The sequence below is a fragment of the Pterocles gutturalis genome, unplaced genomic scaffold (genome assembly GCF_000699245.1).
Source record: "Pterocles gutturalis isolate BGI_N339 unplaced genomic scaffold, ASM69924v1 scaffold52548, whole genome shotgun sequence".
NCBI lineage: Eukaryota > Metazoa > Chordata > Aves > Pterocliformes > Pteroclidae > Pterocles > Pterocles gutturalis.
The window spans coordinates 21,063-36,827 of NW_010122509.1; the positions used below are offsets into that span (position 1 = coordinate 21,063).

The 15,765-nt window shown below is 38.6% G+C and overlaps 1 protein-coding gene across 1 annotated transcript in view; it reads left to right on the forward strand.

Moving 5' to 3' along the window:
• The window catches only part of LOC104464716 (integrin alpha-2-like), a gene marked incomplete at both ends in the record, with an annotated part of 33,580 nt that extends 18,793 nt beyond the window's left edge, over nt 1–14,787 (forward strand). The window contains 9 exons of the mRNA XM_010077528.1: nt 4,705–4,814; nt 5,821–5,912; nt 9,719–9,833; nt 10,221–10,348; nt 10,847–10,945; nt 11,498–11,646; nt 12,691–12,841; nt 13,265–13,430; nt 14,600–14,787. Coding sequence (XP_010075830.1) covers nt 4,705–4,814; nt 5,821–5,912; nt 9,719–9,833; nt 10,221–10,348; nt 10,847–10,945; nt 11,498–11,646; nt 12,691–12,841; nt 13,265–13,430; nt 14,600–14,787 — 1,198 coding nt within the window. The remainder of the gene's footprint in view (nt 1–4,704; nt 4,815–5,820; nt 5,913–9,718; nt 9,834–10,220; nt 10,349–10,846; nt 10,946–11,497; nt 11,647–12,690; nt 12,842–13,264; nt 13,431–14,599) is intronic.
• Nucleotides 14,788–15,765: the final 978 nt, after the last annotated feature.

Sequence of the window (15,765 nt, forward strand, 5' to 3'; positions counted from 1 at the left end):
CACCCATATGTGTCTTCAGTCTGTGGATACATCCCACTACGGATGTAAAATCTCAGTCTGCTCTTGAGATACTGTTTGGTATCAAGTTGCAGCCACCCTGCACTGTTGTGTCCACATACTTAGGATATGGAATTTTTAAATTTTGTTCTGGAATTTATGTTATGGTATTTTTCTTCTTTTAAATATTTTGTTTCCTTTCATATCATGTCAGTAATGACACCTTAATATGCAGCGCCCTTACTGATGTATCACCTTAATCATGCACTACTACATAGTTTTTAAAATCATTGCATACTGCTCACTAGTTATCAAAGCCCAGCAGCCTTTCTCCTGAGACGGTGTGTTGCCTCTTCAGACCAATAAGATGTTTTCCCAAAAAGACAAATTTCTGTACCAGCTTTTGTTGAAATCAATAATTTTTCAAAGCCTTCTGATTTTAATGAGGGAGGGTAATTTCTGACAACTTTTTTTTTTTTTTTTTAACAAAATGCTGCCGTTGTTACAGCTCCATCCTTTCAGTGCCAGCACCACTACTAACACTGAGTTCTTTGCCCAGTTTTGCTTCCCTTGACTGCTTGCCTTTCTTCTGCTTGGAGAAGCAGCTCTGGCTTCTGTCTTCTAGGCCTTTTGTCAGTCAAACTCTCTTGCCGTAGCTCGCTGTAGTTGTTGAAGTTTTGTCTTTTGTACAAAGGATCAAAAGTTTTAGATGGTGGTAACTGTTTTAGGGTGTGCAGAGAAACATCCATGAGAATGAAGAGTTTTCTGGTCTTCATATCTATTTATCACTTCCTGTAATTGTAGAGAAAAGGGCCAGATGATTTAAGAGGCCCTTTCTACTTCTATTTACCTATTTCCTATTAGTCATCTTTGTGTTTAAAAAAAAAACCCCACACTAAAGAGCCAATGCATTAAAAGGAAGAAAAGCAGAAAATATAAAATGTGCTCTGACAACAGCTGGGAATTCATCGCTTCTCTGTGAATTCTGATTTTGTTTTCTGCTACATCACACTTTACCAGTTACTAGCTTTGTCATGGTGTAATTTCCCAGAAATAATTCCTGTTGCACTTTGATGTGCCACTCCTGCGGCCTGTGTGGTATGGCATTGCCGCTGAACTTTATTTGACTTCATGTAGTTCTACTGCTTTGTATACAGCGTTGGAGGCTGATTAAGGAGCTGAATAATAAAATCAGTGGCAGTATTACATGCTAATCACTACAGTATTGTGTAAAGATTGTCTACAAGGACACACAAGGAAGTTTTGTAAAAATAAATATTTAACTCAAGGCTGAAAAAGACCCTTAAGTAATACACTATACATGATACAGTTTATTTGGAAACAAGCATATTCAAGTATTCTAGTACTAATTTCTTGCATTCTTTCCTGATAGATTCTGTTTCACTCTGCTTCATGTGCATCCAGTTCAAGCACAGTAAAAAAAATATTTTTGTAGTTCACAGGATGCTAGCTAGACACTCTCTTGCTTTCTTCACTTGTCATGTTTTGGAGAGATACACATGCATTTTCTCAGAGCAGTATTGTTCAACTCTCTGCTGTGATGGTTTATGTTAATTTTCAAAAAGGAAGTAGGACTTGCTGATTTCTAATAGAGATTAAAGTTAGTATTAAGCTTAAGTAAGGCTTAGGATACAGAAGAAGTAAGAATTATTTCCTAGGACCTTTAAGTTTGATAATTGAAAGTAGAGGGTTAAGGTTGGCAGAAGTTGTTTAATAACTTTTTCTCAGGAGCGCATTGATGGCAGATTAGACTAGTCAAGTCAAATAAGGGAGGGGATTTAATAGGTCTGTTCATTTCTGAAAATCACAGTGTCGGTGATAGTGGGTTCTAAGTGTCAAATTCTGTGTATGGAGTGGCATTTTTTTACCTATTGCTAGTTATGGCATTAAGATTCATGGACACTACAAATCTACAAGGAAGGCTAATATAGCAAAGAGGTAGGCAGTATAATAACTTCCAATGAACTATGAGGAGTGCAAGCTAAATGAAAGACAAAATTAAGTTTGCTGTGGGCACAGTTGGCATAGATTTAGATTTGGTATTAAAATTATAAGAGTTTGTCTTGTTTGGTTACATTTTTCTGTTTGTACCACGCAACAGCTACAAAGTTAGTTTTAGGGCTAGCAAAAGTAAAATACAGTTGTGAATATTAAATTCTAGAAGTGGATTGGATATAAAGAATGATGGTTCTTTGATATAAACTGATGTATGGGTTGGAATTAATGTTGATGTTGGGGAAAACAGGAGTTTCAGAGCCCACATTACTGCTGAGCAGCATGAAGGCCATGGAGTGAGTGCAGATATACGTGCAGAAAGGGAGAGAAGTGTTTTTTCTAAACTCTGTGCAGGGTGCTTGTCTCTAGTTTATGCCAATAGCAAAGGTGAGGGTTGGGGTTAGGCTTGGAGTTCAGCTTGGTTTTGGGGACAGCTAGTGTTCAAGCACGCTTCTCCTCCTCTTTTCTTCCTCTTGTTCTCACTCTGAATGAAACTACATGCTTGGGCTTCAGAATAACCCCTGGATGCAGAGCGATGCCAGTGTGGTGCACAGATTTACAGTGACTTTTGTGACCAGGCAGAGTGGTGCAGGGGTATTTCCAAGATCCATTAAGGTAATTCTTTGAGCAGGGACTCTGAAATACATTTACCTTCTGTGAAACTTAGAAAAAAAAGATACAAATATTTATAAATGTGCACAGTGCAATGTTCAGCCTGATAGTGAAAGCTAAAAAGCTGTTGAAGTTTCAGATATTCCACGTGCAGTTCAGCCATCCTTTTTAGAACTGTTTTCTGTTTCCATTAAAACAGTTAGCCCTTCCTCTCTCCCATCAGCCCAATTAACATTTTATAACTGTAAATAAATCTGTAGTACCTAACAAGGGGGCAGACTGTAACACCATGCCTTTGTTTTGTCAGTCACTATTGACCGGCTCCAGCCCTCTGTGTCACTGCAAGTGTTTGCAGGTTCTGTCATCTATTGGCACATGACCAATCAACTAGTTTCTCATGAGCTCTGGGTATTTGGTCCTGAGCTGTGCAGAAAAGGCTGTATTCCCCAGAAAACAATAAGAAGATCACAGGCCTCCTCACAGCTAGTGTAACATACACTGTTTTTATAGAGAGAGGTATTTATATGAATCTGACTTGCAGAGATTTAGAGATACTAGAAATACACAAAATCCTGTTCCTGCTGCCTGCATAATCAGATTTTCACCAAGGTAATTGAGAGAGAGGTAGGTATTTTGTAAAATATTGCTACACACAGAAAATAGAATCTAAAGTTACCCCTAACTGAACTGGTAAAATGGAATAACATTATTTATGCTCTTAAATTGGTGTTTGATTGAGATGAAGTAGACTAAAAAAAAAAATGCAGTTAGCAGTATTTTCATTGAGAAAGCTAAAAAGGTCTCAAATTGTTGCTTGTGCATGTAAAACTGTGTATTTTTGTCAAAGCCATTTTATTTAAACTAGTTCTAAAATTGCAGCAGTAAGATCAGATAATCCCTGGAAATGTAGTATGATATATAGCTATTGTTTTGAAGCATAATAAAATGTGTTCTTTTTATAGTGCAAGCTATTTGCACTAGCTACCTATACAATTTTAGAAGATCGTAATTTTATTTTTAGCAACCTATTGACCAACTAAAAAAGATTCTTATGAAACTCAATCTTTAGCAGTGGGGTCCCATTGCTTGTTCTTTTTACTGTCCCATACATGCAGTAATTGCTACCATAAACTGTTCTTTATGAAAGGAAAGTCATATTGCTGCTGGAGCAAATACCCACAGTCTCTGCTTTCTAACAATCCGTTTATTTTTTTCATATCCCTTCAGGTCATCTTCCTATGGTCATGTATTGCCTTACCCTTATTCCTTCAGATTAAACTGCATAAAGAGTTGTCCTTCTCCTACAGCCCTATACTGTCTGGTGGTTTCACTCTCTTGAGAGTTGTGCTGAAATATAGGTGTTCTTAAGCAGTATTCCTAGGGGGTGAATTAATCAGTTTTGTGAAGGCTTTTGGATAAAAATTAAAAGGATCTTGAGGAGCAGATATTGGAGGGCAGATGAAGGAATGAGTCAGGGAAGGTGAATCACTTTGTGTTGTAGGGAAAATATTAACTTTGTTGTTCATGATTAAGTACTTCATGCAGCAGACTGTTATCACCTGCAATATTTTCTTTCTGACTTAGTGTTGTCAAGGTGTGGTAGTGTTCAAGCTCAGACATAAGCGTTTGACTGTTGCTGAGCAGATCCTTGTAGGAAATGCTTCTTGTCAGCTAAAAGAATAACTTAAAAAGGAATCAGTTAACTGTTAACTGACAGGACAATACATTTTTTGTCTCTCAGTCCCCAGTGTATTATTTTCTAAATTTGTATGCATCCGTATGTGTTAACATCTTCGCTGTATTTCTTCTGACACTACCACATAATGTCACAGAAACAACAGTACACGTATTTGAGGCAGCCTAATTCCCAGAGGATTCTCCAGTGAAGTTGCTCCTGGTGAGTCCAGGGCAGTAACCTGCAGGTAAAGGGGTTGAACAGCTCTGGAGAAGGCTCCCGAGTGCCTTAGCTGCTGTACTTGGTAAAAGCCTCTTTACCTGTTACCTACCATGTGCTGTGCAAGAACACTGCTGGACTTTCCCAGTATCATTACAGATCTAATGAATTTCCTGTTGCTTTAGGTTGTTGGTTGGTTCACCCTGGAGCGGCTATCCCGCTAACAGAACTGGAGATATCTACACATGTCCTGTTGGTACATCCAAAACCACCTGTAAAAAGTTGAATTTGCAAGGTAAGTGGTAATGAATAATGCCTTGCTACAATTGTTCAGTTTTTTCTTATTTTTGTACCAGGCCAATCTATCTTGTTACAGCTTAACTATCCCCCTGTATAACCGCAGACTGTTGTGCGGGTGCTTGTGTGTGTGAGCATCCTGCACGGGCTCCGTGCCAGCCGCAGGCAAGACCCCTGCGTGTGTCTGAGGGAGGGCTGGTGCCTTAGCAGGGCTCAGGACCTCGGGTCTGTGTGTGTGTGGTGCGTCCTTGCTATGCGTGTGTGTCTCGGGTACGTGCTCAGCTTCACCACTGGTGTCACTGCTGGTCCCTCAGCCCGGGCAGAGGCCACGGGTCCCGGGGCACTGGGCTGGGCTACTGTGGACAGGCAGGAGGGTTCTGCGCCAAGAGCAGCTGGAGGAGGCCGCCAGGCTCTTAACATAACTCAACGCTTGTTATGTTCCCATTTTGAATAGCACTTAGTGAATATGTGTTATATGAAGCCTTTTCTGACTCTGTGTGTTTGCAGCCAGAGTATAAAATGGGATTCACTTTCAGATACAGTGAAAATATGGGGCAGTAGCATGTCCCGAGATGCCTACTTTACGTTTATTTGTGGTGTGGAGCATTTCTGTCCTCCACCACTCCTTCCAGGCTTTTGTCTAAAGCCTGATACTGGATCAGAGGAGTTTGGTGTCCTGAGGAATGTAACAGTAGCTGCTCGGCTGCAGCTATTCACCCAGCCAAAAATACTCAGTAGGTAGACCTTTTCTTCCTCTCTTTTGCCTTCAGCTTTCTTGAGGGCAGGTACTCTAAATGGCTATAGTTAATTCATGTCTATAGTTAATGGTTAGCAGATTTTTGACAAAGATTAGCTTTTGTTTCCGTTGTCTCAGAATTGTATGCAGCCATTTGGAAAAGGTGTCTTAGACTCTGAGAAATCAAGCTTTCAAAAAGAAACTGTAACTGAATTGCTTCTACATCTTATTCACTATTCTGTCATTACTTAATCTCTTTTTATTTCAGCTTTAATAAATGTTCCAAATGTGACTGAGATAAAGGAAGACATGAACCTTGGCTTGACTCTGATACAGAACCCAAAAACGGGGGGATTTTTGGTATGTAACAAGGATGTATTCAGAACAGACAGAAATTCCTGAGGAGAATAAAGAAACTAGAATTCTCCACATTTTTTTGAAAAATCCAAGATGAATGTATTTTATTATATGGTGTAGATCAATACATATTTTGCATATTTTAAAATATTCCATCCCACTGTTATATACCTAGGGTCCAAAATAAGGAAAATCACAAATTCCCTCCTTCATCATTTATCTAAATATCCTATGGAAGAGCACATAATTAAAATTTCTCAAATTTGATGAAATAGACAAGAATATTTCCACATGGACGTCTTTAAGGCAATCTTGTATAACTCTGATTATGCTTTCAAAACACAGTTTCCTCTACCATACACACTTGCACAGTGACTGTTCTCCTGAGGTGTTAGGATGCATAGCCCTGTGGATCTGCGATGCGTTTTATTCAGTTAGTGAGCTGCAGGAGGATGCATTTTCTGTGTATATTCTGCAAACCACTCTCACGGGAGCCTGCAAAGCAGATATCATAATTGAAAGGAAGTTAATGTCAATTTAATACGCCTTTTTACAATCTTAACTGTAAGCATGAAAACAGTTGCTGTGTAGGTGTATTCCAGTTTGATGCATACATTGGAGGCATGTACAGCAATTAAGTGAAACAATAAACTACAGACAAAAGAGCTTTGAGGCTCCCTTTAAGCTTTGTGTTTTTCTGTTACATCTTCCTAGTAATCGCAAAAGCATTCAAATGTTTATTATCTTCATTATCAAATAGCCTGGTTCGTGGAAGTTCTTAAAAGTAGGTCTAATTCCAACCTTTCCAGCAGCTTTCTTGGAGTTTGTAGAGTTCATCATAACTTCAAAATATAGCAACAGTGCTCTTCTTGATTGTTTATTTGAGAAGATATTGATTAAAAAAATCTTATTCTGTCTCTTGGATAATACCTTTAATTGCTGTTAATACTGTCCCAGGAATACCCAATTTCAATCACTATCAGTAAATGCAGTGATTTAAAACATCTCATGCAGAAAAATTTGTATCTTCTGATAGTACTTCTCTCAATTAAAAAGAATTTCCTGATCCATACATTATTGATTGACTTTGCCTAAATTGCATGAAGTGAAAAAAAAAGAAGTGGACTGCTGAGACCTGAACAGTTAAGCCACATCTTTGGTGACACGAGTTTTGTTTTTTTTTGACATAAGGAGAATGGGGTACTAGAAACAGGTGCTTGTCTGTGGCTCAGCCTCCACAAATACTAAAAGCCCCATGTCTTAGTTATGGCAAGAACTGGACAACAAACGGAGGCCGTATGCTTGTAATTGCAAGCTGCTTCCAGCCAGGACTTCTCTCCAAGCTGCTGTCTCTGTCAGCTGGCCTTGGTGGTGGCCTCTTTGGCCATCCTCCCAGCTCACTGTGCTCCTTCCTCCTGTGGCTGCTTCTCCCTCAGCCTTCATCCATTTGCAGCAGTCTGTGCTGCATCCCTGGGCTGGAGCATGACCCGTGCTGGTATGTCTGTGCCGTAGCTTGTGAGTCCAGCTAGTTCAGCTGTGTGGTGCCATGTGATTGCATCCCACAGGTATCCTAAGTACAGGGCAGTAATTTCCACATGCTCGTTACATTTTTCTGAGGCATGCTTAGTCCTGTTGGAAAGGTGCTTAGGAATTTCAGTGATGCTCAGCTGTTTTCCAGATTTCTGATCTAAGTTTCTATCTGTTCTTGGGGCAGTACTGTGCCTTTAGTTGAACAGATCCCATCTGCCTAGATGTAAAATCTCTCTTCTGTATTTAATATCCCACAATCGTCCTCTTTTGTCTGTCACTTTACTCAACAAACACAGAGTTTTTTGGCTAAAATGCACTTTTATAGAATATACCTCGCTCAAACATGAATGACCAGATCTATGCTGTATTCCACATGAGTCTTTCCAGGGCACTATATAGTGTATTCAGTGTTTTCCTGTCTCAACTGAAAGTGCTTCTTGTCACGTATCTTTAGGCCATATTTGCTTTGCATGCTGGCTGCACGCTTATGGTCATCAGTGCCTGATCCATCTCCTCCTCTCTCTTCCACTCAGTGAGCTCCCAGTTTGTGTCCACGTTTCTTAACATTAGTCTTTAAGGGCAGGTCTGTCCCCCTTTCTCATATTCCACTTTTCAAGTTCATCAGTTCTTGATATGTGATCTCCCAGTTTTCCCCTGCATTAATGATGCATCTGAGATTTCTGACTCTAACAATGCTAGAACATTAGAGCTTTTAATTTTTTTTTTCTTTTTAGACTGAAGATCAGTGAAGTTTGTTTCTATTTTTTGGTCCAAGATTAACATCACAATTTTGAGTTACCACTAATACAGAAGAAAAATAGAAAATCGGCAAATGAGATTGATCTAAAAAGAAATTTAAATTAAAAATAACTTTAGTTTAAAAACTAGTAAGTGTCCTCCAGCTTCACAGTTACCAATATAGATGATTTATTTTGTACCTCTCATTGCTGTAAATGTCTATCTTTTCCAGTAAAACTAATCATGCCCCACGTAGCAGCTAAAAAGGCCACTTATCTCAAGATCGGATAGCACAGATATACTTGCTCTTCTCTTGTCTTGCCTTCTGGTGAAATATGTTAGGATAGTTTGATGTGGTCTACCACTAGTAACCCAGTGTGTGACTTAGCTCATTTTCCATTTACTTCTGCCATTAATTACCTTATTTTCAATATTATTGAGAGAAGCATAATAATGCTGTTCACTCTTTCTTCTCTTCCTAAGTAGAGATGGTGCATTTTCTGTTTTCCAGGCTCTCCTGACTGGATAGGGCAATCAGAAAGTACATGTAATGAAGTTACAATTTCTTTCAGAACTGTTGGACAGAGATTATGTAGACGTTATGTTTTTTCCTTGAGTTCCTAACACGATTTTCTTCTAAAAAGAGAATCCTTTCCCCCCAGATACCCTCATGACAGAATGCTCAGTATCTGTCCTTTACCTGGGTACTTTTGTAACGAAAGTCCTTCGAGTATCGGAGGTGTGGCTGTCATGCAGCCAGCTGGTTCATCCAGCTGAAAACATTTCTTTTTCCGGAGATCATTTCAGCAAAGAAGCGATATTATCTTCCCCAGAAGGCAATGAAACACATAGCCAAGGGGTATGTGAGGCCAGGGCCAAACTTCTCCTTTTAGCTGCAGCTAAATATGACAGTGCATACTATGAGGCTACACCCTCCCTGGAAATGAAAAAGAAGTTTAAATATTTTGGCAAAGTGAATTTCCCTTGGGAACAAGGCTTCTCTAATTAATAAATGTGCGTGTCTGTGCACTGATCACAAAACTCTTCAGTGTGGTCAGTGTTGGTGGTAATCGGATATACCACCAGAAAAGCTCCTCTGTGCGCGTTTGCAGAGACGTGCATGCTCGTGGCTCTGATGCCACCTCCTGGTTAGTGGAAGTAGTTCTCTGCACGCTTATAAGCGATGTGCAAGTAAATACCAGCCCTAGTTTTAAACCCACAGTTTGTAGAGCAGGTGGCTTAAAGCAGGACAGATTCCTTGCAGACCAAGTCACAGTCCCTAGATGCTGTAGCTGCATGTAGTCTGGAGGGGCCAGCTTGCAGAAGGAGGCACTAGAACGATCATGAATAGAAATTCCTTTAATGAGAAAGTCTATGAAAGGGATTACAGTGTCACTGTGATTGCAAGGGATTTGGCCTGATAACACAAGAGAGCTTCTCTGATCGTATATGCCTGTAGTCCTGCTTATTGTGCTTTTATATATGGATGTGGTGAGACAAGTATTTGTTATTTTTATAGTTTCTTTTTGTTATTTTTAAAGACTTGTGGTCCTTTGTGGGCACAGCAGTGTGGAAGCCAATACTATGCAACAGGAGTCTGTTCTGAAATCAGTCCAAGTTTCCAGATCCTAAGAAGCTTTTCTCCTGCTGTTCAAAGTAAGGCAACATGTGCAAAACAGGTTCAATTAAAAAAACATGTCAAACAAAAATCAAGATACATTGTGTTGGGGGCTTTTAATTTGGGATTTTTAAAAAGATATATGTGTGAAAAGCAAAGTTCTGTGATTCACATGTAAGGACTGACAAATCATGATCCAATGCTGATATGAATATGGACTCACTCCTCCAAATTTGGGGGCAATGCACCATCGCAGGCTTAAAATCTGCGTATGCTTCTAATGAGTCCTCGTTCTGGCAAAACCTTCCCAATCTCAAGTGTTGCTTGTGTGAGACCTAAATATGCACCTCTGGATTTAGCCAAAGAGTTGTAAGTATATTGAGACTGAAAGTGCATTTAATCTCCACTTTTTATTTTTGTTTTAGAGTGTTCCTCTGTCATAGATATTGTGGTGGTTTGTGATGAGTCAAACAGCATTTATCCCTGGGATGCAGTGCAGGCATTTCTGAAAAAATTTGTACAAGGCTTAGACATAGGCCTAAACAAAACCCAGGTAAGTCAAAGACATATTTGAGAAGGACAAAAAAAAAAAAGCCCCCGTAATGGGTTATATGAGCAATTTTAAAGGAATCCAGGTGTGCTTTAATGTAACTATAGTATGTCCCCCAAAGACACAGATTATGCAGTTGTCTTGTATCTTTCAGTATTGGGTTTTTTATCTCACAGCTAACCTATTTAAAAGAGATTAGTAATTTGGTTCAAAACATAAACCAACTGAAACAGAAGTCCTATGTTACATCTAGTGTAGTCAGATGTCTTTCATGCATTTGGTGTAAAAGTAATTAAAATGCCATCTGTGGGGATGTGGTAAAAGTAGGACAGATTTTTTGTGGGCTTTTCATACAGCTCTTCCTTTCCACCTGCTGCATCTTTAAAACAGGAGTTTTCCCTGCTTGGTTACTGTCTGATCTTTGAGTTATTTTCTCCTTTTAATTTGGTGATGGTAGGGAAAAATTTATTGCCTTTTTTTAAACATTTTCTGTCTTTACAGTTGTCCATTTTCCAGAAACAGTTCTGGGAACAAAGACTGGGGCACTGGAAATCTCTCTCCCAAAGGCTGCCTTCTTCCTTGGGCGACTTTGGAAGTGAGGTGCTTAAAAGCTAGGCTTCCTGCTCAGTCCTTTCTGAACTTCACTTTTAGCATCTTCTCTTTTTTTTTTTTTTTTCTTTCATACTGAATGTACATCTTAGCATATGTCTCTAGCTTCACCTCTATTAAAAATAAATAGGGTTTGCCATGCTGTCAAGTAACTAACCTTTAGGATTTCCGTAGAAGAGATAAGATTGAGGTGCTGTCAGCTTGTAGACTTTTTGCTATTTTCTCCTTTTTCCCAGAGCTCCCTTTATTATTGCTATCCATCAGCTCTTCCAGAAGTAACCAAGTAAACATTTAATTCCTGTTTCAGATTGTTTGCATTAACATTTTGTAGTCCATAATAAGTGACATAAGGTGCAAGACGATTTTCTTTTTCTTTGCTTTCAAAACGCGTTAATATTAATTGGTTTTGTGTGTTGAAAGAAAATTATAACTCCATGTATATCTGCAGATCTTTTACTCCAACCTGACAAATAAGTAAGCATCATGATTCTGTGTAACTGATTGTAATGCGGGATAGTTTAACACAATTTCTTTATTGCATAGGTGGGTTTAATTCAGTATGCTAATGATCCCCGGGTAGTGTTCAACTTGAATACATATCAAACAAAGGATGAGGTTGTTAAAGCAATGGACAGAACATACCAGAAGGGAGGAGATCTGACTAATACTTTCAAAGCCATTGACAATGCAAGGTAAAACACATCAATGATTGCGTGGAACTATTGTAACTTACCTTACAAGGAAAGGGGCACATCCTGAATTTCATTCCCACTGGGAGTGCATGTGCTCGGAGCCGCTGAGGAGGTTCCCAGTGCCAGGTAGAATCCCTCAGGCACATTTACAGGGCCCCGTGCAGAACAGTACAGGGATATGCAAACTAGACTTGCTGAAAAGTGTGCCTTTAACCATTGGGTTAAGCTCCACATGAAAGTAGTTCCGGTACCCAGCAGAATTGTTTGGGCTGTTATAGGTGTCTATAAACATCACAGTTCATCAAACACCATGGACAAGCTTTTAGGAAAAATACGAACCCATTGAAAGAAGTAAAGTTTATCCAGGGATTCAGTGGAACCAGTTGTCAGTTTGTCACTGCAGCAGCAGCAGCATGAAAAACAGGAAAAACTTCAAACAATGTACCATGACTCTGCATACATGTATGGTTCAGGTCTGTTTCTCAATAGGAAGATCCTATTTTGCAGTTGAATCAAGGAAATAAATGTAGGCCAAAATACGTGCTGAATCAAATGGCCTTGAAAATCTTGTTTAAGGAGGGACTCAGCCCTCAGTGGAATCTATATTTGCAGTAGTAGTGAGGAACCTGTTATTAATACTCTTACCCTTTTATTTGAACGTGGTGAAGCCAATTCCTGGCTACTGTAGTGTTAGAAAACATTAATAGTTCTGACAAAAAAAACCTTTTTATTGAGAAACATTTGTACAAAATAAATTGTTTTCCCTGGAATGTACATTTCTGTCAGAAATACCATCCAGTCCTACTTGTTTTTGGTGTTTTTTACTTCTTTGATTATATTTCTGATGGCTCTTTGAACAGTGCTTTGAGAAGAAGCTATCAGGAGCATAATTGAAAATTCTTATTGCAGATTGTTAATTTCCAAATAAAAAGCACTACAGGTGCACCTTGTTCTAAGTCAGTGATGGATGTATTCATTACAGTATATATACAAAATTCCATTCATTATAAATTGACATGTGAAAAATCCAATATTTTATAACAGACAGTATGCCTTCTCACCTGAATCGGGAGGACGTCCAACTGCCACAAAAGTAATGGTTGTTGTGACAGATGGTGAATCACATGATGGCTCGAACTTGAAAACAGTGATAGGTAAATGCAATGAAGACAATATAACCAGATTTGGCATTGCTGTAAGTAATACTATAATTACATACTATTGCAGTTTTTGAAGATCATTTTGTTATCTATGTATGAAAATGTATGTTCTATATATAAGCTGTATATAATATATGCATTGTTACACTGGTGAGACTGAAACTAGGTGAAATTAATGCTTATGAACTAGTGAAATACTCATGTTTTGTGACTGGCTGAAAAAGCAGAACCAGTATTACCTAAGCAACTTCAGTGGTTTTCTCCTTTGCCTTGTGTTATGTATTTTTCCTGTCTGAGTGCTCCCTAGTGGGAATATAGTCTGATGAGCAATTCAGTAATATGAATGAAGGTAATTTTTTTAAAAAAATATGTAGAGTATTTACTCAAATAATGTAGAGGGAAATGGAGTAACAGCATGATTTCCTTCACTCTTCTTATTTTGTTCTTTTTTACCCAAGGTTTTGGGATACTTAATCAGGCATGAACTTGATACTAAAAACTTAATTAAAGAAATCAAAGGAATTGCTAGTCATCCAACAGAGAAGTATTTCTTTAATGTGTCATCGGAGGCTGCACTACTGGAAGAAGCAGGAACACTTGGAGAACGCATTTTTAGTATAGAAGGTAAAATACTCAATGTCGCTGAAAAATTATATCAGAGTCTCACAGCTGATGAGCTAAGGATTTTATTTAGCTTCACCGTAGTGTAGTACTGTGAAAATGAGGGGCAGCTGGAGCTGCTGGCTGCTCCCTGCTCCCCAGGTGGGCTCTGGTTTTTACAGGTGTTCCCATAGGTACCCCACCCCTAGTGAGCCTGAGCTTCAAGTTAGTTTCTGCTGTTTGTGGGAAATATTCCTCAGTTGCTGAAAATTTCAGTTACATCCTGGGCTTCCAGCATCCACTGGAGGCTTGTCCATATGCATCCAAATGTATTTGGAGCTGTTGCCACTGGAGGAGTAAAGGTATCTTCATGCTTGTCAGATTCACCTGTGTTTTTCTGTTCATGCTAAGCAACTGTGAATTTAAAAAGCAAATCAGAAGACTAGGTTACTGATTACAATAACTGAAAAGCTACAGTAACGCAATCTGTGTGGCATCTACCAGGTGCTGTCCCTAGAATCACCCACAGTCCTCTGTGTACTGTTTGGAGGAAGGTGCTGTAGAGGTGACTCGGAGCCACTTCATCCCCCTCAAAAGCCAGCTTCCTAAAGTCAAATTTAGACCATGCTTGGGAGACCTTGTGACCTGTCCTCAGCCCTTCCTAAGGAGCTTTTCATGGCTACAGGCTCCCCGTGCTCACGATGAAATCTTCCCTTTGCTTTCACCTCTGTCTATTCTTTACCAGGCCCATGCTGCTAATCAAGTTAAGGGGATCAGATGAGCTCCTTCTCTTGGGATTTTTGTACTCCTGTTGAATTACTGTTACTTGAGTCCCATCCGTCTTGCTCAGGAAATATTCCTTCACATCACAGTATTTTTCAAGACAACTACAACAGTTTTATAAGTCCTATATAATAATAAACATCCATTTTAAAGCTGCGAATATACATTTATTAAAGCTACTAATTTCAGGGTATTATTAGTGCTTCCTAGGAAACATAGATTACCCACAGTGACAACACTCTTTAGACTGATTCAAGCCATCTTTTATCATCATCTTCTGCCTTTTTTTGGAAGAGACTCATAGCATCATGGCTTCATTTTACCAATTTGACATTAAATCCTTCAAGTATTCTACAGTTTATTAGCTCTCAGATTTCTCTTGTTCATAAATTTTGGAAATGTTTTGGCAGAATTGATGGATTTAGAAAAAATAACATACAGTCACTGTATAGCTACACTTATAGGCATCAGTATTGGATCTCTTGTGGGGTTCTCTACGGTTAATGATATGTTGGTTTTGCCAGGTACAGATCAAGGTGATACATTCCAAATGGAAATGTCACAGGTGGGCTTCAGTGCATATTACTCACAAAAAAAGGTATGTGAGTTTAATTATTTAATGACTCAAATAGATCTAATTACATAGATATGAATGTTTAGAAGTGCAACAAAATAAGACTAGTAAGACACAACAACCAAATTAAAGGGATTTTACAAGCAGGAGAATGTAAAATTATAATTTTTTTAAAAAATTTGAATACCACAATAATTACTTCTAATAGATGCTATATATCCCTAAAATGAAAAATATACATTAATAAATGAAGGTGAGTAATAGTTTCTTTCATGTAATGATTTTGAGACGTGTTAATACAAATGGCAAAAATTAAGAAAGATTTGGGGGTTTATTCAGGAAAATTACACATGCAATTTTACCGCATTTTTCTATAGCAGTATCTCAGTTCAGTAAAGAATTTTAATAGTGTGAATATTCTAAACTATGTTTCTCTTATGTGTACACCTCTAAGTTCAAGTATTTCTGTATTAAATGTTCTTTAAGACACATTATTTTGGATTTTAGATTTTTAACTGTTCTCTTAAATACATCTTCTCCTTACAATACACTTAAAGAATGACATTCTGTATATTTTTCTGTCAGCTTTTGTGTCCTGTCATTGGCATTTTTGTTGGCAAAAAGTGGGCTTTATTTTTTTCTTATGGTTTTGTCTGCCTGATCCTCAGTCTTCTGAGAATCATGAGTGCATAAAAGCATTGACTTGCCAAGCCCAACCCCAGAGTGGATGAGCTTAGGAAATTATCACATTGCTTAAATAAACTCATTTTATCTTGCGTTGCAGTGCCCTGGGAGCTAAAGCAGTCATTTATGCTCTTGCAGTAGAGGGGGGATAATCCTTCTTAATAGGGCAATAACATCCTGCATGTGAATGGTACCTGCAAGCAGCTCCAGTCAACTGCTTGCAGTCATTAGACTGTACATCACTGCCTTAAATACAGTGATGTGAGAAATTACATATGGCAACTTCAGCTTTGAATCATAGAATCATAGAATCATGAA